This window comes from Panicum hallii, chromosome 9 (assembly GCF_002211085.1).
Source record: "Panicum hallii strain FIL2 chromosome 9, PHallii_v3.1, whole genome shotgun sequence".
Taxonomy (NCBI): Eukaryota; Viridiplantae; Streptophyta; class Magnoliopsida; order Poales; family Poaceae; genus Panicum; species Panicum hallii.
In genome coordinates, this window is record NC_038050.1 from 7,192,717 (window position 1) to 7,214,888 (window position 22,172).

Consider the following 22,172-nt stretch of genomic DNA (forward strand, 5'->3'; position numbering starts at 1 on the left):
CGGAGGGTTTCCCCGGGTTGTTGCCTCACGGCGTGGAGGTGGGCCTCCACGCCATGCTGCTGGTACGCACTGGCGAAGTTTGCCGTGAACTGTGCGCAGAGCTCACCCCAGGACTGGATGGATTCTGGGGTAAGGTTCATGAGCCACGTCCGGGTTGGCCCGGTCAAGGCTACATGAAAGTAACTTGCCATGACGGCTTCGTTACCTCCAGCTGCCGTGATGGCGGTGATATAGACCTGCAGGAACTCTGACGGGTTGGTGGACCCGTAATATTTTTCTGGCAGGTGAGGTCGAAACTTGGACGGCCAGGCGACCGCGCGGAGGTGGTCTGTGAGCGCCGCGCAGCCCACGCCCGACACCGGTGCCTGGGGAAGTCCCTGCGGCCCGGCCGCAGCCGCATCGAGCTCGGGCGCAAGGTCCCGACCCTCAATGTTGAGCCGTCGGTTTCGTGCTCGCTCGATGGAGATCCTGGCATCCTCACCCGCATGCCTGCGGTTGAGCTCCGCCCGGAGGTCTTCGGTCCGTGCACTCCTCACGGATGGTGAGTGCACAGAACCGGATGCGCCGCCCTGGCGACGGCGCTGCCTGGATACAGTTCCCCCCGCTGGGCCTGGGGAAGCCTGCGCCAGGTTGAGGAGGCGATCGACGTCGTCACGCCATTGTCTGTGCGCGTCTGGCGACGCCGCCTCACCAGGGGGGTTGCGGAGCAACTCCCTGGCTGCCATGAGGGGCCCACTCGGTGAAGGCACCGATTGGGCCACAGAGGCCCGCTCTGCTACCCGCTGTGGAGCAGCGCGCGGGGCCGCCCGAGAGGGGGGACGGCACGAAGCGTGTGGCGTCGTGGACGCCACTTCTTCACCAACCATGAGGTCGTGATGACCGTTCTCCTGTGCCATCGCAGGAGTCGCGGAGGTCGACCGAGTGCTATATAAACCTAAGTCCCCTACCTGGCGCGCCAAATGTCGGAGGAATTCTACAGCCGGGAGGCGGAAAGCACCCGCCTAATCCTAGTTAAGGATGGGTTTGAAGGAGACTTAGGAGCGCTCGATCGGTGGACAGATGAGCGCAGGAAGAACACGAAGATTTAGAGTGGTTCGGGCCGCCGGAGCGTAATATCCTACGTCCACTTTGGTGTTGTATTGGCTGTGTGAGACTGAATGGAAAGCAGCATAAGCTTGTGTGTGTGCAACCTGGAACTTGGGACCTGTCTTCTAACGAGTGCACTCTCCATTTTATAGTTCAAGGGGAGTGCTTACACTGTGCGGGACCCCGACAGGTAGGCCCGGCCAACAGGGGCCGTTCTACGAGAGATAAGGAGGTCTTCTCCGTAGTCCTCTCGATCGAGAAGTTGATGCGCGTATCCACAGCCAGGATATGGCCGTGTACAGCCTTGTCTTGTACAGTGTCCGGCGTCAGCGTTACCCAACAGTGAAGCCGTGCTGTCACTGTTGGGATGGTACCCTCGGTCAAAGGGCGGGACGGAGCTGTCCCGTGGTGCGCGTACTGTTACAGCGCACGCCTTGGCTCGCCTATTACAGGCCATCATCACACGCGCAGCGCCGTGACGGGACTGCACACAGTCCGCGTACTGTGCGCGGTGATACGACGCGCCGCCTTGGAAACAGACGGGCTTACCGTGGTGTCAGCATACCTGCCCCTTGTGCCAGTGGCAGGCCGCTCTTTTTGACTTGGACGCGCCCGGCCCAGCTACCGCATTAAATGCAGGTAGGTGGGTTGGAGACCCGCGAAGGGCCTTCAGCCGCAGGCACGTGGCAGGGCCAGCCCCGCTCCCTCTGCAGGACAGCACGTGGCGGCACCGGACCCCTTCCCGGGGGATGGGGTCCGGGCCCCCGAGGCCGGTCGGAGCGGGCTGGCCTGTGATGGACCGGCCACCACACGCAGCGGTCCCGGACCTCCCTGGAGAGACCGGGTCCGCGAAGGCCCCCCGAAAGCTCCCCAGCCTTTCCTGGGGACGTGGAGGCCCCGGACTTGTAATAGCTCGGGGAGGGTCCGGGGACCACGGTCCCAGCTGTCAGGCCCGGGCTATGTGCCACGTCCCCCAGAAGGTGAGAGGGAGATTACGGATTGTGAGGCGCCAAGCCCTGGACACCCTAGCAGGAGGTACCCCTATCTATATGTACCGACACCTCCTCCTGCAAGAATGGAGCCTCAGACGTTTGGCGCCTATGCTCCAGGAACGTCTCTCCCGTCGGGTTCGACGCCAGCTGCTCCGTACTCTCAAGGCTATACTCAGCATGCATGGTTGATGGAAGCTTCTGCACACGGTGCTCTATTCGGTGTGCCGTTCTAGGACGACTGGGAGGGCGGCTCCGTCACTTGGTCGGAGTTGGTGGGCGGCGGCGCCGAGCCTGACATTATTGGTCCCTCCCAAACGTACGGCGCTCCAGCTGCACAGTCCCAGGATGACCCGTTCACGCCAGCACCTCCTCCGCCTCGTCCTCACCGTGCTCCAGATGCATTCACGTACTCGGAGGGCCACATACACCGACGGCCTAGGACTAGGGGGGAGGACGAAGAGAGCGCGAGGTCCGGGACAGGCGGGGTAGATACTCCTAATTCGTTGGACTCTATATATTTAAACTGTTTTTGTATGATACTATTTTATTTTTAATGGGTTGATGTATCGTACAATCGTAATATTTGAATTTTACGTTGCAAAACATTATCGTTTAACCATCTTCGTACGAGTTTTAGATATAGTAATTTTTTTCGTAAAATTAAATTAAAATTTTATATTTATACAAAAGAGTATGGTGAATAAATCTTGTATTTAAAATAGTATGTAAAACAAGAATTCGAACAGAAAATGGGAACTTCCCGCCCGTTGGGCGGGCGGGGTGCCTCAGGGGCCTCTTCGCGAATAAGAAAAGTCTCTTCGCGAATAAAATTTTTTTCTTATTCACGAAGAGGCCCTCGGGAGGGGCCTGGGAAAAGTTTTCGGACGGGCGGGAGGTCGCCGGCCCCACGCCTCCCCCCCCCCCCGTTGATCAGACGGGGGCACCCATTTTTCGAAAATTTTCAAAACGGTACCCTTTTTTCAAATTTAATTTTTTTAACCCTTTTAAAAAAAAACTCGACTGACTGCCTGACTTGCCGTGTGTCCCGCGTGTGCCAAAATCGTTTTCGGCCCTTGTTCCTTTTATTTAGGCCCTCGGCTCCCTCGTTCTGGTGACGGTGACCTCTCTCAGTGAACTCTGTCACACAGGGAACTAGCTATGGAGCGAGGGCTTATCTATGCAAGTATGCAACAGTTTTTTTCCGGGCTGGCTCCTCGAATCGAACCTGCTCGCTCCAAAGATCACTGGCATATGCCAAGACGGATTCCGTTCCGTCACACCATCAGTACCAGTCCACCGGCTTAACGTTAACGTTTCCGGAGGCTACAAGATTCTTACTTTCCCCAGGCTAGCTGAGGAAAGCCACAGCCAGGCAATTCGGTGCTCGCTTGCTCCAACAGCACCCCTGAGTCATCAGTGCCCGTAACAGTTCTTATTCGGTTGGTTATTCCACTTCCAGGCCGCAGCAGCCAACCAATCCCATCGTCCTTCTCCTAACGAAAGGCGGCCGGCCAACGTCGCCTCGCCTCATCGATCGCCTCCATGCAAGGTGCTGCGTGCTGCCTTGCATGCATGGCCGAGCTCCAACTTGCCGCGGGCAGCGGGTCGGTCTCGCCCTTTTTCACTCGCGCTCCTTCACCACCACGAACACCCCGGCGATCCTATCCGCGGCCGACGTGGCCGCGCGGCCGGGGAATAAAAGGCGCGCGATGATCTGCTCCCGGGTTTCTGGCCACAGAGCAGATTGTTCATTCGCAGCGTTGATCCTTTCCTTGCGATAACAAGCACTACGACGCCCAACCGATGATTCACATGTGTGGCGTCTCGAGGTTAACTGCTGCTGATGAGATGCCAAGCTAGAAAAGAGTCAGAACGCATATTCTGAATTCCTGACGAGAAAGCGGTGTGTCGCGACAAGGCTGCTAAACTGTCTTCTTCACGGCGGTCTAAATCACGGGCGCCCGACGGACAAATTCCACGACAGATTGGACCGAACGAGGCCGTCACCGTTCAGCGATAGATCCGTAGGATTCACTCCGGCGAAATCAGCGCGCATACGCAAGACAAGAATTGGGCATGCATGTGGGGATAGAGCTAGGACGCTTTTTCCCTGGCCCCTGATCGATCGAGCACAGCTCACTACTCACTCGTCGAGAGAGAGAGAGAGAGCCTTTACGGGATACCAAGAATCCCTGGCGCCACTAGCTGTCGCTCTCGCGTCTTACATTCGCAACCGCGGCGTCCATTTCGCACGCAGGCAGGGCTTGCGTTGTAAGTGGAAGGAGGAACCGCTGCTTTCTTTACGCATAGGCGGCAAGCGAGGGAATTTGGCGGCGATGCGAGGTGCTGGCCACTTGGCCAGAGTGACTGTGTGTCTGCTCGCCACGGCCGGCCGGCCGGCGGGCGGTTAACGTGAGCCATGCGATGCCGTGAGGGCGCAATAGTTTTATGTCCCGCTGAAAGGGTGAAGCGGGGGAAAGGTGAAAGGGGGAATGTTTGCTGCGGTGGATGGAGATAAGGCCGCATCTCCGGAGGAATTAGAACGGAAGCCCCCGAGTGTGCATGCCCATCGAACATCCGCCTGCAGCCAAAGATGCGTCGTGTGTGATGACATCAGCCAAACGCATGGTTACTGCAGCGTGCCTACAAATAGTTGCCCGGCGGACAAATATGTGGGCTTGTATAGACACATGATCTTTTTTAGCCAATTGCATGACATTTTATTTTGCTGTCGACATGAAAATTCCTGGGGCATGGCTTCTTTTCTGAACATTCTAACTGGGCTTTATTTCCTCATTTCTCAGGTGGGATGGGAATTTTATTTTCCGGCGAAGGCAGAAGAAAGCAGTCGCATTGCCATGGTTAGGTTGTGTAGGCGAACTTTTTCATATTCCGGTCGGTATTAGTTTTTCTATCGACTTGCGAATGTAAGATGCAGTTTGCTATACTAATGGTAAAACGAAAGTGACATTTGCCAAGGACAGGGAAAGTATTAGGTTCTTTCTTTTCCACGTCGTGATGCACCACGCTGCAATTTTCCATAAACTATCTCTGCAGCTTTAGTTTGTTATTACTACAAGTATGCTATAGTGGGGCTGACCCTTTCCATGACTTTTTAATACAAACTCTTGTTAATACGTGCATACCAATGGGATCGACTTGGTATGGTACCCTCCAAAGTACCATACGTCATTCGCGCGTACAATAATACATGGGCGCTTTCCAATATGGGTAGGTCAACATGACAGCAGCATCATGGAACCAGCATCTCATTAAGCTTGTTTTTACACTGCATTAGGGGAGAAAGTTCTCTTGCTAATTAAGTGAGCCGATAAGAGGCGTACCTTAATTCCTACGCAATTGTGCCCATTGGCCATGCACGCATCCCTTTCGGTCGTCACTTGTTTATGCAGTTGACTTTGGGATGAAACTTTTCCATGATGACTTTTGGGAGTATTTCTCTTCTGCTGCTGCCGCTGCTTTTTCTCTTGCCGCAATGTTGATGTTGTAGGCTGCCCCCTAACCCCCACATAAAAAAAAGAAACAGGGGGGACAGAGTGGAGTCCCTTGGTCGGGGGAAAACAATTTGCAACTTATCCATAGACAGACAGACAGACTAATGTGTCTACAGGCATAGGTGAAAGAACCAAACACCTCCACTGAATGCCACAGAGCATGTATAGTGCCATACCTGCAGAATAAAGTTTGACCTCATGTGTCATGAACTCATGATGAGAGGGTTTGTACTAGTACTTTTGGGAAGGGAGTGGCTAAATTATTTGAGCACTGAGCCGAGGAATTCAGCCTACGTTGGTCAGCACTTGATGCATGGCTACTTGTCTTTGGACCATCAGCTCAGTTAGGGTCATAAGTGGGCGGCAATAACTAATAACTAACATCCAATGACTGGATTCTCCTACCACACACATTCCATCTCGGCATTTGTCGTAATTCCCGTCCCAATACAGTTTCAGTCTTAAAACTTTGTTCGGACGGTACTGCAATTTTAGGCTTCTAGCCGCAGCAGGTTCATTCAGGAAAAGAAAAAGGAAACAGAGAAGGTGTGTTGGTGGCACAATGCCATTGCGACAAGTGTAGTACGTCGGCCGGGGACAAAATCTTCTCAGCCGGATGAGCATCGGTTCCCGCTACAACAGTAGCGGCCTACGCAAAATCTCCGCGTACCATCTGCTCGGGGACCTCTCTGCCATCCGCTTTTCCCGTGTGCCGGCCGACTGATTGAACCTTGGAGGAGAAGAGGAATAACGCGCGATCGTGGTTCTGCAGGAACGATTTGGTTCCTGCTGCCCTTTTGGCCTTTTCAGATCATGTGCCTTGCAGACGAAGAAGCAGATCGGCAGACGTGATGCCAGGGACTGACAGATATCACTAGGGGATCGGAGCCTTTGCTGCTTCGGTGTGAGAACGTAACGGGCCCCTAGTTTCAGTTTACTTGCAATGGCACTGACAGCCGCCCGGTCAGCGCTCGGAGAGAGGGCGCATTTACTAGGTGACGAGTCTGCGAGTCAGTAGTAGCTGGCTGCGTTGCCGACCAAATCACAAAGACACGCACGAGACACAACCTCCTGGTTGCCGACCAGGCCTGAATGCTGCTGTACGTGGTGTGGTTCAGCGCATCAGGCCTCGCGAGAAAAATAAAAGGAGCCTCCGGTCACGCGTCCGCCGGAGTTTTTCTTTATTCATCGGTAGCTGTAGCAATAGACATACACAGCACAGTATGTGCGGTACCAATGCTGACGTCACAGCTGCCGTTGAGATTTCCGGCGGATGCAATCCTGACGTCGCAGCTGCCGTTGAGATTTCTGGCGGACGCGTGCCCGGCGCGCGGGACAAAATCCACTCTCTCGCGCGGTCTCGCCCTCCAGTGCAGAGCATCCATCCTGCGGCGTATGATTGACCCCTGACAGCGGCCAGCGGGCGGCGGCCAGCCGGTTCCCAGGCGCGCAGCTCCTGCGGCCGCAGCCCAGTTGCTGGACTGGCCCCGCAAGTTGCCGAGACAGCGAGCCGGGGCTCACAGGACACGTGACGTGGAGACGAGATCTTCAGTCATCTAAACCACCGGCGGAGCTGGTTCCTTGTTGGCCACACCCCCCCTCCTCTCGAATAATTCAGTGCGTGAGCTCCATTTCCGTTGGTCGAGAGGATTCCTTCCCCACCTTCGTTCTATGCCTCCCAGCACGCGCAGGGAACGGACACTGAGGAGCTTTTCCCATGACACACTAGTAGTGCAGTGCTGCCTACTGTGGACTGGGGATAGCGCGCGCACACTGGATATATGCTACAGTATCTGCTGGTTGTTTAACCCGGAGAGCGCGAATCCACCGCCGGCCAAGGTAGCTCAACCAGAAGAACATAACAGAGAACACTTCATGTGTACTAGCGTGGCCGCGCCTGATCCAATTATCCACAAAGGACGACCCTAGAGTTTAAACAGGTTCGGGGTCTACCTTAAGATGATAACCCTACAAACTGTATATAATCGTAGTGGAACACCGGTGAGAGTGCCTAACCTTACCACACAAAACAATTGCACGTACGGGTTGAAAAGGAAGTTGTAGATTTGCAGGATAGATCATATGGAAGTCAAAGAGGAATTCTTCAATTTAGGATCTTTCGCCCTCCAGAGTGGTACACAGATCTGGATTTGCGAAGATGCGTGGATAGGAAACAAACCTCTCAACCAACAATACCCCATGTATAATATTATGATGAGGAAGAACACGATCATAGCTAGTGTGCTTATCTCTATCTCAATTAATGTTTATTTTCGAAGAGCCTTAGTGGAAAACAGATTAGAGAAATGGCATGAGAAATAGCTAGTCTCTTATGCAAATAAAAACTATGAAACTTGCCATTACAAAAATCGCCACTGCTCGACCTATATGCATTGGAAACAAGGGCGCAACTCTAGATTTTTGAAATGATGAAAATTCATCTAAAAATGTATTTTTAGTGTTTTCAAAAAAGTTACAATTTGGCCTTTCATAGTGTATCCAGAGATTTAATTTGTTGCAAAAGTTAAGATCCAAAGTCGTTCCGAAAAATCCTACGAAATTAACAAAATTTGAGTATACGTGTACTAAATGCCTAGAATTGTCATTCATATTTGAAGAGTTGCCCTCATTGCGATAATGTTTTCCTTATTACAACCAACTTCTAAACTGTTACACACTAGCAGACATGTAACTTGGAGTCTTACAATAACAAACCAATTGTGACAATAAAAGCAATATTGCCCTCAAAATAAAAAAAGAAAAATAAAAAATAAATCAGCTGTGGCAAAATAATGAACTTAACGTAGCATTATATTTTCCGTTGCAACAAAAGTTGCCGCGGCACCATTTGCCTCCCCCCGGCCAAAGAAAGCACCATGGATCTTTGATGTGAATAGCAAGGAAACGTCACGTATATTTGTGTATCCAATCCCAGCGGCGATCGATCTAGGGTTACCCAAAGCAGCAAGACACGCCATACTAGTTCACGCATCCTTTTTTATCTTTCTTATCCTTATTTGCCACTGCGACAATTGTTCGGTACGCACATCCGTCTTCTCCAAAAATCTTCTCCAGGATCCAACGCGCTAGTAGTAGTAGGCGTCATGCAGGAACCCATCATCACCACAGGATTCGGTAGACGAAACCGGTTTTAAAAAGAAACAAGAAATGGAAGGCGCCATCATGTGTCTGAAAATGACAAGCTCTGATGGATGCATGATGCCTCATCCAAATACAGCAGCAAATCTAAACCCACAGGGGAAGAAGAAGGGTGGTTACAACAAATCAGTTAATCCATTGGCAAATTACTTACTCGAATCACACCGCAAACGATACAAGGAGACAGCAAGCTACTAGAGCAGCAACAATTACAGCACGCACGAGAGGCCACTACTGCAAGGGACCAAATGGCGACTGGTCGATGCACGAGCAGTCCAAAAAGGAAGAACACCAAGCAACACATGGGAAGGATGCGTCGCAAAAAAATAATGATAATGCCCAGCATGCAGTAGCCACTGTGACGGCGACGTATTGACGAGGTTATTATAATGGGGGCCAATCAGGACGGTGCTTGATTTGCTAGTGATTAATTTAATTAGGGCTGGCAATGGCGACGCGACCGACCGGACTGTCGCGATCGCAGCGGTGTGTCGCGTGGCTGTGGATGATCGACGGCTTTGTTGTTCAGGAGCTGGCAATGCAGTAGGGCTCCAGGATGAAGAGCGGCTTCTGCCGCAGCTGCCGGCACCGCCGCACGCTCTGCAGCAGGTCCTGCTTGTCCCCCCGCCGCGACGTGAACAGCAGGAGCTGCTTGGGCTCGGCGGCGGCTGCGGAGGCGGAGAGGTGCACGCCGCCGCACTCGTCGTCGTCCTCAGAAGCCGGCGGGATGTCGGTCCCCGTCGAGGCCGCGGCGACCGCGGCCGCCAGCGTCGTCGTGGACGACGGCACCCGGCGCAGTGTAGAGTGTGGTGACTGCGCCTCCGCCTCGTCGTCGCTGGCTTCCGCCTCGGGCTCTGCTGTCTTGTCGGCGTGGCAACGGGGTTGGTCCGCGGACAGCGGCGTGCTGCCGACGAACTTGTTGATCACGAGCGTCGAGCGGTGCACCTTGGCGGCGGCGGCCGTCTGCGGCTGCGAGCTCACCTTGACCTCCACGACGGTGCCCCTGTCCACCACCTCCACCTCCTCCTCGTCAACCTCGTCGTCCTCTTCCATCTCCACCTCCGACTCTGCCTCTTGCACGCTCCTGGGCTCCACGGTCGGGAAGTACGGCCCCTCTGCCGCCCCCGCGGTGATCTTGCTCGCCTCGCTCTGGTCGCGAGCGCAGCACTCGACGAAGGAGAGGCGGAGGCGGCCGCCCTGGCGCCTCGCGTGGAGGTACCCACGCGGCCTCACCACCACGGCCTCGACCACTAGGCGCCCGTCCTGGCGGCGCGGGCGCATCTGCAGGCACGGGCCGTCGCGGCGCGACATGGATGGCAGCGGCGGCGGGAACGCGCGGCGCGGCGGCCGCGTCCCGGCCGAGCAGTGGTAGTTCACCACCGCGAGGTCCTTCCCATCCCACTGCTCCTCCTCGCAGTCGCGGGCCGCGTCGTGCTGCCAGAAGGACTCCTCCGCCGGGGCAGCCGCTACCGGCAGCGCCGAGTCGAATAGGCAGGCCATGTCCAGGGACGACGTGAAGTCGCCGGAGCCGGTCTCGTTGCCGAGGCTCTCGGTGCAGACCTCGAGGCTCTTCTGGCTCATCAGGCTCGACGATCGGCGCACGAGCGGGTGCACGTACGGCTTGGGCGCCTTCTTGGCGCCGGCGGCCGCCTTGTGGACGTCGGCCTGGATGGCGTTCCATATGTCCGCCTGCTTGGGCCGGTCGTCGACGACGACCTCCGGCTGCTTGTACGGCTCAACAGGGCGCAGCCATCTGGGCGCCTCGAACGTCGGCACAGCCGGGCCACGGCACACCGCCACCGACATCCTTGCCGCCTGGAGGAAGATGTGAAGTGGCAGGCTCGCTTGCTCCCTGCGAAGAAGCACGATCGCAAAGAGACGTGAGGAACAGATGACTGGCGACTGTTGCGAAGGGTCAAGAGTAAGAGTAGCCAACAACTACCTCAGAGATGCACGCCGCAGCGCCGCAAGGGGAGCCTGGAATTTGGAAGCACTTGGGGGTCTTGGAACTGCTTGGGAGTAGTGATCTTGGCTAGTAGTCCTGACTCCGTGAGCTGGATCTCTGCGCTGCTCTTCTTACACAGCACAAGCTTTGTTTGCAAGCATGTATGGTGTGGTTGCTCGGCGCGGGGGCTATTTGTAGGCGCGGGGCTGGGGCGAGGGGAGAGAGGAAGAGGGGCATTGGCCGTCCAGGGCCAAAGGAGGAGGGGCCCATGCTCCTCCACTACTTGCCTCCACCATGCTCTGTTTTTTCCTCTGCCTTTTTGCAAGTTATGCTTTGGCATTTCTTGCCAGGGTATGTTGTCATGGTCTGCGTTGCTGAGGTTATTGTGGATATATATATGGTTTACGTTGAGGCTATCATTCATATGGATAAAATGGTTGTCATGGGTGATGCATTGCTTGTGGTGACTGGAGCTTGGTAACAAGAACAGAAGCGGACACGTTAATGCTAGCAGCAAGTGACGCTTAGCTTTGTTCACTGCGGGTCCACCAACATGTGCGTCTAGGCTCAAACTATATGGATGTTAAAGTTAAATGCCTATGGTTTAGGATTTGAGCCAACTCTTTTATGTGTCTTAGAATTTTCCTTTTTATAATGTTAGTGCTAGCACATCTTAAAATCAATTGGTTCTTTTTTCTGCGATGACAGTGTAAGCAAATAGCGGGAAAAGGAGACAGAATGTTATAGTAAAAGTGCTAAAAAAGTATCTGCATGATTGTGCGGCTACATAATATATGATCTTTTTTATTCAACTCAATAGTTGTTATGCCCACATATATGTATGAGTAATCTATGTTGTTAATGGAGTAGTCATAAAAATAAGTTACGCAGATCTTTTACAGTCCAAGCATACCGTTATATTCAGATCATACAAATTTATCAATGGTTTGTATAGGTTACCAAATTCAGAATATACAAATCTACCAACTAAACCAACGTACATTTTTCTATCATACGCACATGCCTTCATCCGACAGCGGATAAAGTGTTGCCAATGCCCACTGTGCCATGTTGGCATTTAACACCCAATAGGTCCCCATGCTAAAAATCATAGGAGGTTGTAGGATGTCGTTCATCGCATGTTTTCCTTCAAAACATCCAGCTCGACGACAGTCGGTAGAAGGCGATGCACCCGTGCTGTGCATGGGGAGAGGGGGCGTTTTATATCGGAGGACAAATTCCCAGCGGTTACTGCCCGTTTACAGCTGGAGCATCCTCGACGCACCAATTGTGCTATCTTATCAAAAAAAAATTTAACTTTGCTCTCGTTCTTGCATATTGGTTTAGGTAAGCAACACTGCATGGAAAGATTCTATTTTTGTTCCTTTAAGTTTTGTTTGCGTCTCCATACAGGAACAAGAATTGTCCTTCGTCACTGTCTGGTGCTGAAATGACAATCGCCCTATTCGCTGCACACCCTTGCACAAGCGAGAAAGCATGAAACATAACTCCGTTTGCTTTCTGTTTCACATCTTACTCACTTTTCATCAGCACAGGCAAAATATTTAAATGTTTATAGGTAGCCTTTTTTTCTCCCTTAGCCTACTCGCCGTCCTCTTCTTAAGTGGAATGGAGATACTTTCTCTAGGCTTTAGCACATTTTTGTCGGATAGAGAATGTGTTGTCATGTCTTACTTATTTACTAGTAGCTACATAAATCTTTATTTGTGGATCGTTAATCGACCTCAAACTCACTGTGTTTGTTTTGTTAGTACTCTTAGCTTTGTACTACATAGAAGTGCACTTAAGTTTCACTGTAAGGAAATGTTACAAGACGATCTAAGGTAACCGAGCAACTAAAAGGCATGCAGAGAGCATAGTAGTTAGTGCTTAGTAAATTTGTGGGCAAGCTTAGGTCCTTAAAACTGATTTGGTGCGTCTGAACAAATGACAAGCTAGTAGTAAGAACGAAGTATAATGAGTTAACTGTAATAACCTCGTCCTTCACTGTCACTGGAGAGGCTCATCTTCATCTGAACACATGGTACATGAAACTGCAAACACATCAGCTCAGTTACCTCCATGCATCTTTTTTTAAAAAAAAAATTACTAGCAATAGTATAGTGCGGGACAGGCCCTAACCCAGCCTGGAAAGCTTAATCAGAATCAAGAATTTTCCGTGGTCCAAACAGGCTCAGTATTTGAGCATCTAACGGGAGTCCAAAATTCGTCATTGACCTTTTGAATTGTTTTAGGTTTACCGAGATTATTCCAAAACATTGTTAACGGCCCACGCTGTGAAACGTACTTGTACCACTCCGTTTTTCTCTCTTTTCAAAAAGAAACTCGTACAAATGCAACGCAACCGTAGGCGTTCGCCAATTTATTCTACGCCCTTTATCCAATCGAGCAAAGTCGCAGATGCCTCTATTACCGCCCGTAACCCACCAATCCCGGCGGGGGGTTCAGGAGAGGAAACGGAAAAGGAACGCACGGTACAGGAGGGGGGCACCGTCCATTCGCCGAGCCCAGCGGCTCGCGGGGCCGGGCCCGCCTTTCCCGTTAAAAGACGCGTGGCCCCCGCGAGCGAGCGAACGAACTTTCACCGGCGAGAGCCGCCACCTGGGCGAACGAGGTGAGGCCGCGCGGAGCAACGTGAGCGGCCCGCGCCCCCAGCCGTCCGATGGGCCGCCGGCGCGGATCCGGCCGTCCCCGGCGGGCCTAAAAGGCGGCGGATTCGCCCGGCTCGGCGAGTGGGATCGACCGGCTCGGGGGCCAGCGGGAATGTGCGCAGCCGGGGAAAAGGAAGGTGGCGCGGGGGAACGGAATTCGGGCAGCCCCCCGGGTTCTGCGGTCGGCCGCGCCCGGCGGCGACGCGTTTCGGGCGAGCGGCGGCCGGCAGGGGCCGCTTTGGGACGCGCACTTGCGCTTGTTCGCGCCCGAAACGGAAATTGTTGGCACCCGACGGAGATGCCATCCCCCGTTCCGTGCGTAGTAAGTTTGTTCCCGCTGTTGTTTAAGATGGACAAGACACCACGCGCGAGTGAGTAATGTTGTTTATCTTGGGGGCCTTTGATTTGACGTGGTTTCCGTTTCCTGTTCTGAAATGAGACAAGCAGACAATTGTTGTGACGGTGCCCGAGCTCCCTTTCCGTGCGATAATTGTTGCTCGAAAAGGAAGTGAGAGGAGCGAGCCGTGCTTTTTTTCTTTTTGCGTTTTCCTTTTGGCAAGATTCGCGTTGTATTGAAGCATGCATGGGGGCTGAAAAATAAACGAGGAAGAGGGGCCCAGGATCGGTGAACGTTCGTTCATGGCGCGCGGACGTCCTTTAACTCACCGTTCTACCTGCTTTATTTCACCTTTCATGGTGTGCAAACTTCGGTCAAAATTAGAAATAAAGCATGGCTCGTAGTAGCATGCCTCTCGGACCACAAAAAAAACACACACACTAGAGAAAGCGTAGCTCATAGCATTTCTGTGCGACCAATGGCCGCTCAACAGGTCTGAAAGCGTCCAAACGGCCACAGGCTCGCCTTTGCCCACCAGACAAGCTCGACGGGCACGCACCACCCCACCTATGGGCACCAAACAAAATTTTCACCAAAGGCGCGAGGCCACCACCAGCCAACCGTGCTGTCCATTCGTGGCCCGGCTCGCTCGAGTAACCACACGCTCCCGCTCCCAGTGCCATATCCGGATGGCCACCATTTCCGAGCCCCCGCCGACCGCCGGCGCTAGCCTTTCCACTCGTAGCAGCAGCAGCTAGCGTGGCCTACGTTGCGTACGGCGAGGCGTCACCGGCCACCGCCGGCGTGTGTCAGGAACGCGATCTCCACCCCGATCTCGTCTCATGCAGGCCTGGAATCTGCCCGCCACTGACGCGACGCCTCAGGGGGACCGGCTGGCCTAGCCTGGCATGGCCTGGCCGGCCATTTTCATCTCATCTCATCACCAGGCTAGCCTGGCTAGTTGGCTTGCCGGCGAAGGCGCTCGCTTCGGGCCGGGCCGCGCCGCCGGCGAATTATTCCGGGAGCGCTGCCCTGCTGCTCCGCGACCCCGCCCGTCTTTCGAGTCTTTTTCTTTGGTGCCTCGCCCTCGCTTTGGACCATGCAGGGCGGAAGAAATCTCAGGGGATGTGTTGTACGGCACTGGCAGGCGCGCCCGGCGGCTCGCCGGATCCGGATCGGACGGCGGCCGGCGCGGCCAGCCGTCGCGGTTGCGGAAAGCACCTCGGGAAAGCGTGGCTGGCTTTGCCAACCCCGCAGAGCCCATTGGACGCGATTCGGGGGGCGCGTGGCCCAGCGCCCGGACGTAATCAAATCCACCGTGATCTATTCTAAAGCTGCGGGTGCGTGTGGTCCGTGGTCCTGTTTGCAAAATTCAAGGAAAGGTCCATGCACGGGGGGCCGAGGTAAGGTAGCGAAGACCTAACGAACGAACGACCCCGGAGCACAGAAAACTGCACAAGGGACCAGACCAACGAGACTTTCTTTCCTCATGATGTAGTAGGCGACAGGGGGATCTTGCCCAAATGCCGATGAAGATTCCCTGCCCCTATGGAATCCAACTATGCATGTTTTCGGTGCACAAGATCTGCATCATTGGCAATTTGCCTAGACAATAAATTGCAAAAGTGGATCTTCATCGGCATCATTCCATATAGTATTTGTACAAGTGCCACACAGATGTCAATGGATCCATGGCTAGTATGAAGGCAGAGGCTTATGAAAACTGAAAAAGGATGAAACGTTTTTTGAAAAAAAAAAATGAAAGGAAAGAAGGATGCCCTACAGACCGAGCCCACCCTACAGCCCATACTTAGAACCACAATGGCCTTCCCATACTCATGCCCCCAGTGCTTTTATCCTTCAAAAGCAGTTTTATCCATTTATCTCCAACAGCCCATAATGTTTTTATTGGATATATATGCTGGCATTATGTCTCTGCCATATGCTCCAGTTCTCTTGTGAACGCGCACATGAATCCGACGCCGACAGAGCACACTCCAAGCGTAGATTTTTCCCTCAGTCGTCAGGATTTTGTTCCTCTGCGCGTTGGCATCATTTGCAAAGGCCCGGGTATCCTTTCCGCTGTAGTCAAGATTCCAATGGAAATCCGGAAGACTGTTGGAGTAATGGGCTTGGCCCATTCACTCTATTGCAATTAAAAGAATTTAAAGCCCACTATTAATGCTAGGGAATCAATGCTTAATTCCGTACCGGGAATTGAGGAGGATCTCAACCGACTTAAAAGGTGGACTTCGTGTACACCGCTTGAGAAGCCGGTAAGAGGAGGACGGTGAACCACACGCGCGCGCGCGCTCGCTCGCCTCGCCGAGCCGGGCCGGGCCGGGCCGTGGCCGTGGCCGTGGCCGTGGCCGAGGCGCGGCGCGGCGCGGCGCGGCGCGGCGCGGCGCGGCGCGGCGCGGCGCGGCGCGGTGCGGTGCGGTGCGACGTTTTTGCAGTAAAGAGCATTAAAACAGAGGGTTAATGTCGATACTAATGACCAGACATTGAAGGCTCTTTACGACGTCCAGGTTCGTTGAACCTGAGGCACATTAACTGCCATTCGTGACGTCCAGGTTCGTTGAATCTGAGGCACATTAAGGCACATTAACTGCCGCTCATCAAAGCCATTCATGACGTCCAGGTTCGTTGAACCTGAGTCATCTCGTGCCTATATAAGCCAGCACCCTCTCCTCTCGTCCTCACACTCATCTCAAGCATTCTCAAGGTACTCCTCTTCAGGAGACCTCTCCCTTCTCCCTCAGCTGCTTTCTGCCTTCCCCATCGCTAGCACTGCGCGCACAGGTCTAGCGAGAGCAGGGCCTCCGGAACCTCTACTCGCTGAAGGTCCTGCACGGGACGCGGGCAATTAGGTTTTTGGGGAGCGTCTTGACGCGACTGCTCGCTCCCTGAACGACTCCTTCGTCTACGCTCGTGCGCACGACTACTTCGTCTACTTCCCGGCGTAACCGCTCGTGCGAACGACTACTTCGTCTACTTCCCGGCGTAACCGTTCGTGGGACTGCACTGCGAACATCTTCCTGCAACGACATAGTTCGGCTACTTCAAGCAAGGCCAGTCGAATAGTATGTCTATTCCAGCTGGTAACGGCGCAACCGGTGCCTCCGGCACTGGTCCCGCCTTGGGGTACTTTTTAAACCTACTCTGGTTTAATTCTTTGTTCATGCTTATTAGTGAGAATAACATGAACACGTGCACATATATTGTACACACCTTATCACTCATTTATATCATGAAATTGATATTAATATTTGGAATTAAAATATACCGAAAATTGCCTAGATTTCTAACAATCCAAAAACCTAATTTTGTTAATAGGCTTTCGGTATCTAGCTTTGCTGCATCAATCAAACCACCACCATTTGATGGTTCAAATTACAAACGTTGGCAAGAGCGGCTTATACTATGGTTAACACTATCGAGAGTGATCCATGTGAAAGAGGGTAAGCCTGAACAATTCTCTCCAGAGGAAGAGAGTGCGTTCGATGAGGCTGATATCCTCTTTCGAGGCTTGATCATAAGTGTTCTCGGTGATAACCTGGTGGATTCTTATATCCGTCTGCCAACTGGCAAAGCATTGTGGGATGCTCTTGAGGCTCAATATGGAGTATCTGACGCCGGGAGTGAGTTGTATATCATGGAGCAATTCCTTGAGTACAGGATGGTCGAAGACCGTTCTGTAGTGGAACAGGCTCATGAAATACATACTCTGGCAAAAGATCTCAAAAATTGCAGCAAAGAGTCCCCATGTGTGTTACCCAATAAGTTTGTGGCCGGAGGTATAATCTCTAAGCTGCCACCTTCTTGGAGGGACTTTGCTACTTCTCTAAAACACAAGAGACAGGAGTTCACAATAGATGGACTCATAGGGACTCTTGATGTTGAGGAGAAGGCGAGAGCAAAGGACATACGTGGGAAAGGAGTTGTTGGTGCTTCAAGTGCCAATCTTGTTCAGAAGAACAACTCCCACAAGAACAAGAAAAAGCCACCGCAGAACCAACCAAAGACTAAGAAGACAACCACTTTTAAGAAGAAAAAGAAGACGGGAGCTTGCTATGTGTGCGCTAGTACGGATCACTTTGCTGCAAAGTGCCCGAACCGCAAAGGCAACAACTCCGCCAACATGGTTATTAGCGAGCCTGGAGGAACATCGGGGTACGGTAATTTATTACCTACTGTTCTTTCAGTCTTTGGTTCACCCGATTGGTGGGTTGACACTGGTGCTAATATTCATGTTTGTGCTGATGCTTCTTTGTTTTCTTCTTACCAGACCGGCGGGACTTCCTCCTTGCTGATGGGGAACGGATCGCATGCGCGTGTTCTTGGTGTTGGTACGGTAAATCTGAAGTTTACTTCGGGGAAGACCGTGCAGCTGAAGAACGTGCAGCATGTCCCCACCATCAAGAAGAATCTAGTCAGCGGCTCTCTACTGTGTAGAGATGGTTTCAAATTAGTCTTTGAGTCCAACAAATGTATCTTGTCTAAGTTTGGTACTTTTGTTGGAAAAGGTTATGAAAGCGGAGGCTTGTTCCGTCTTTCTTTGTCAGATGTTTGTAATAAAGTTGCGTACAATGTTATTAACGTTGATGAAACAAATGTTTGGCATTCGAGGCTTTGTCACGTTAATTTTGGTTGTATGATACGCTTAGCTAATTTGAGCTTAATTCCAAAGTTTACTTTTGTCAAAAATTCTAAGTGCCATGTATGTGTTGAATCAAAACAAACTCGTAAGCCTCATAAGACCGCGGAGGCAAGGAGCTTGGCACCCTTAGAATTAATTCATTCCGATTTGTGCGAAATGAATGGAGTGTTGACAAAAGGTGGTAAAAAATATTTCATGACTTTGATTGATGATTGTACTAGATTTTGTTACATCTATTTGTTGAAGTCAAAAGATGAAGCTTTACACTACTTTAAAATCTATAAAGCTGAAGTAGAAAACCAACTTGAGAGAAAGATCAAAAGAGTTAGGTCAGATCGTGGTGGCGAGTATTTCTCAAATTTATTCACTTTATTCTGCGAGGAACATGGTATTATTCATGAGAGGACGCCTCCCTATTCACCTCAGTCAAATGGGGTTGCCGAAAGAAAGAACCGCACTCTAACGGATTTGGTTAACGCCATGTTAGATACAGCGGGACTTTCCAAGGAATGGTGGGGTGAGGCTATATTGACTGCATGTCATGTCCTAAACCGTGTTCCTACAAAGAATAAAGAGATAACTCCATTCGAGGAATGGGAGAAGAAAAGGCCAACACTATCATACTTACGTACATGGGGTTGTTTGGCAAAAGTGAGTGTGCCAATAACCAAGAAACGTAAGCTTGGACCTAAAACTGTGGATTGTATCTTTCTAGGTTATGCTATTCACAGCGTTGGATATAGATTTTTAATAGTGAAATCTGGAGTACCTGACATGCATGTTGGTACTATAATGGAGTCCAGAGATGCTACATTTTTTGAAAACATTTTTCCCATGAGAGATGAAACAAGTTCATCTAGGCAAGAGTTCATCGAGGATGATGGCTCTGCTGAGCCGATAGAACACAATGAACATACACTTGTAGAAAATCCTAAGGAGGATAACAATGATGCTCCGAGAAAGAGCAAGAGACAAAGGACTGTAAAGTCTTTTGGTGATGATTTCATTGTATACCTCATAGATGATACACCCAGAACCATTGAAGAGGCATATTCATCTCCTGATGCTGACTATTGGAAGGAAGCAGTAAGGAGTGAGATGGATTCTATTATGACTAATGGAACCTGGGAGGTCGTTGAACGTCCTTATGGATGTAAACCGGTTGGATGCAAGTGGGTGTTTAAGAAAAAGCTTAGGCCAGATGGTACTATTGAAAAGTACAAGGCTAGGCTTGTGGCCAAGGGTTATACCCAAAAAGAAGGAGAAGATTTCTTTGACACTTATTCACCAGTTGCCCGATTGACCACAATTCGAGTGTTACTTTCCCTGGCAGCCTCTTATGGTCTTCTCGTTCACCAGATGGACGTTAAGACGGCTTTCCTCAATGGAGAGTTAGAAGAGGAGATCTATATGGATCAGCCGGATGGGTTTGTATCAAAGGGTCAAGAAGGAATGGTTTGTAAGTTGCTAAAATCTTTATATGGTCTCAAGCAAGCGCCTAAGCAGTGGCATGAAAAGTTTGATAGAACTTTGACCTCTGCCGGCTTTGTTGTGAACGAAGCTGACAGATGTGTGTACTATCGCTATGGTGGGGCTGAAGGAGTGATTTTGTGCTTGTATGTGGATGACATACTAATCTTTGGCACTAGCCTTAATGTGATTAAGGAAGTCAAAGAGTTTTTATCTCAAAATTTTGAGATGAAGGATCTGGGAGAAGCTGATGTTATCCTTAATATAAAACTGGTAAAAGAGATCAATGGTGGGGTGATTCTTACACAGTCTCACTATGTGGAGAAGGTGTTAAGTCGCTTTGGTTATAGCGACTATAAACCTGTCTCAACACCATATGATGCCAGTTTAATTCTTAGAAAGAACAAAAGGATAGTGCGAGATCAGCTGAGATATTCTCAGATCATTGGTTCATTAATGTATTTAGCGAGCGCTACAAGACCTGACATCTCGTTTGCTGTAAGCAAACTGAGCCGGTTTGTTTCAAACCCGGGAGATGATCATTGGAAGGCTCTTGAAAGAGTAATGCGCTATCTGAAGGGGACAATGAACTATGGAATTCACTACACCGGGTACCCAAGGGTACTAGAAGGGTATAGTGATTCAAATTGGATTTCTGATGCTGATGAGATAAAGGCCACAAGTGGATATGTGTTTACACTTGGTGGTGGAGCTGTTTCCTGGAAGTCTTGCAAGCAGACCATCTTAACAAGGTCAACTATGGAAGCAGAACTCACAGCATTAGATACCGCCACTGTTGAGGCTGAGTGGCTTCGTGAGCTCCTTATGGACTTGCCGATAGTTGAAAAACCGTTACCGGCAATCCTAATGAACTGTGACAATCAAACGGTAATTGTCAAGGTGAACAGTTCAAAGGATAACATGAAGTCATCTAGACATGTGAAAAGGCGGTTGAAATCTGTCAGAAAATTGAGAAACTCCGGAGTTATAGCCCTGGACTATGTTCAGACGGCTAAAAATCTGGCAGATCAGTTTACAAAGGGTCTTTCACGAAATGTGATAGATAATGCATCTATGGAATTGGGCTTGAGACCCACGTGAGTCGTTCTTTAGTGGAAACCTGTCCTATGTGATCGGAGATCCCGTGAATTAGGATGGTGAAACAAACTAAAGTCTGACTGTGAGAAGAGAACCTTTGTGAAAAGGGCTCATTCCGTGTATAAGGTGCATTTCTCTTCTAATCTGTATGGCAGGTTGGTCTATACCTTAATGTGTTCTAGGTGGTTTCTTTAAAAACAAATGAGTTGTTTTCTTGAAACAAAGATGTTGTCCTACAGAACGTCTGAAAGGAACACACCTATATGAGTTTGACTACTGGTCATGGTCTATGAGAACTGGGTATTCTCTAAAAACTCAAGAAGGGCCTGGAGTATGACTTATAAGCTCCAAACCGCGGGGATGCTCTTGCAGCCTAGTACCAGTGTAGGGCTCTGGTCAAACTTGTTTGCACAAAACTGGCAATTCAAGGCATAGTCCATTGCTCAGTTGTGAATAAGTGTAGCCTTTGTCCTAGATGGAAGTTCAACTTAACAGTCTCTGTCGAATACTGGTATATCAATGAGGGAATGAGGGCATTTCTAGTGCGGCTTGAATTTCTTGGTGGGGATTGTTGGAGTAATGGGCTTGGCCCATTCACTCTATTGCAATTAAAAGAATTTAAAGCCCACTATTAATGCTAGGGAATCAATGCTTAATTCCGTACCGGGAATTGAGGAGGATCTCAACCGACTTAAAAGGTGGACTTCGTGTACACCGCTTGAGAAGCCGGTAAGAGGAGGACGGTGAACCACACGCGCGCGCGCGCTCGCTCGCCTCGCCGAGCCGGGCCGGGCCGTGGCCGTGGCCGTGGCCGTGACCGAGGCGAGGCGAGGCGCGGCGCGGCGCGGCCGGCCGGGCGGGCGGTGCGGTGCGGTGCGCGTGCGCGTGCGCGGCCGGACGTGACGTGACGTGACGTGACGTGCGGTGCGGTGCGGTGCGGTGCGGTGCGACGTGATGTGCTGAGATGAGATGAGAACGTTTTTGCAGTAAAGAGCATTAAAACAGAGGGTTAATGTCGATACTAATGACCAGACATTGAAGGCTCTTTACGACGTCCAGGTTCGTTGAACCTGAGGCACATTAACTGCCATTCGTGACGTCCAGGTTCGTTGAATCTGAGGCACATTAAGGCACATTAACTGCCGCTCATCAAAGCCATTCATGACGTCCAGGTTCGTTGAACCTGAGTCATCTCGTGCCTATATAAGCCAGCACCCTCTCCTCTCGTCCTCACACTC

General features: G+C 51.3%; 1 protein-coding gene across 1 annotated transcript; it reads right to left on the reverse strand.

The window, feature by feature from the left end:
- Nucleotides 1-8,868: 8,868 nt before the first annotated feature.
- On the reverse strand, nt 8,869-10,868 carry LOC112873701 (protein FAF-like, chloroplastic). The gene is made up of 2 exons (XM_025936725.1): nt 10,695-10,868; nt 8,869-10,604 (listed from the first exon to the last, which is right to left on the reverse strand). The coding sequence occupies exon 2, from the start codon at nt 10,556-10,558 to the stop codon at nt 9,278-9,280; it is 1,281 nt and encodes a 426-aa protein (XP_025792510.1). The 5' UTR covers nt 10,559-10,604; nt 10,695-10,868; the 3' UTR covers nt 8,869-9,277.
- Between the last annotated feature and the right edge of the window lie 11,304 nt (nt 10,869-22,172).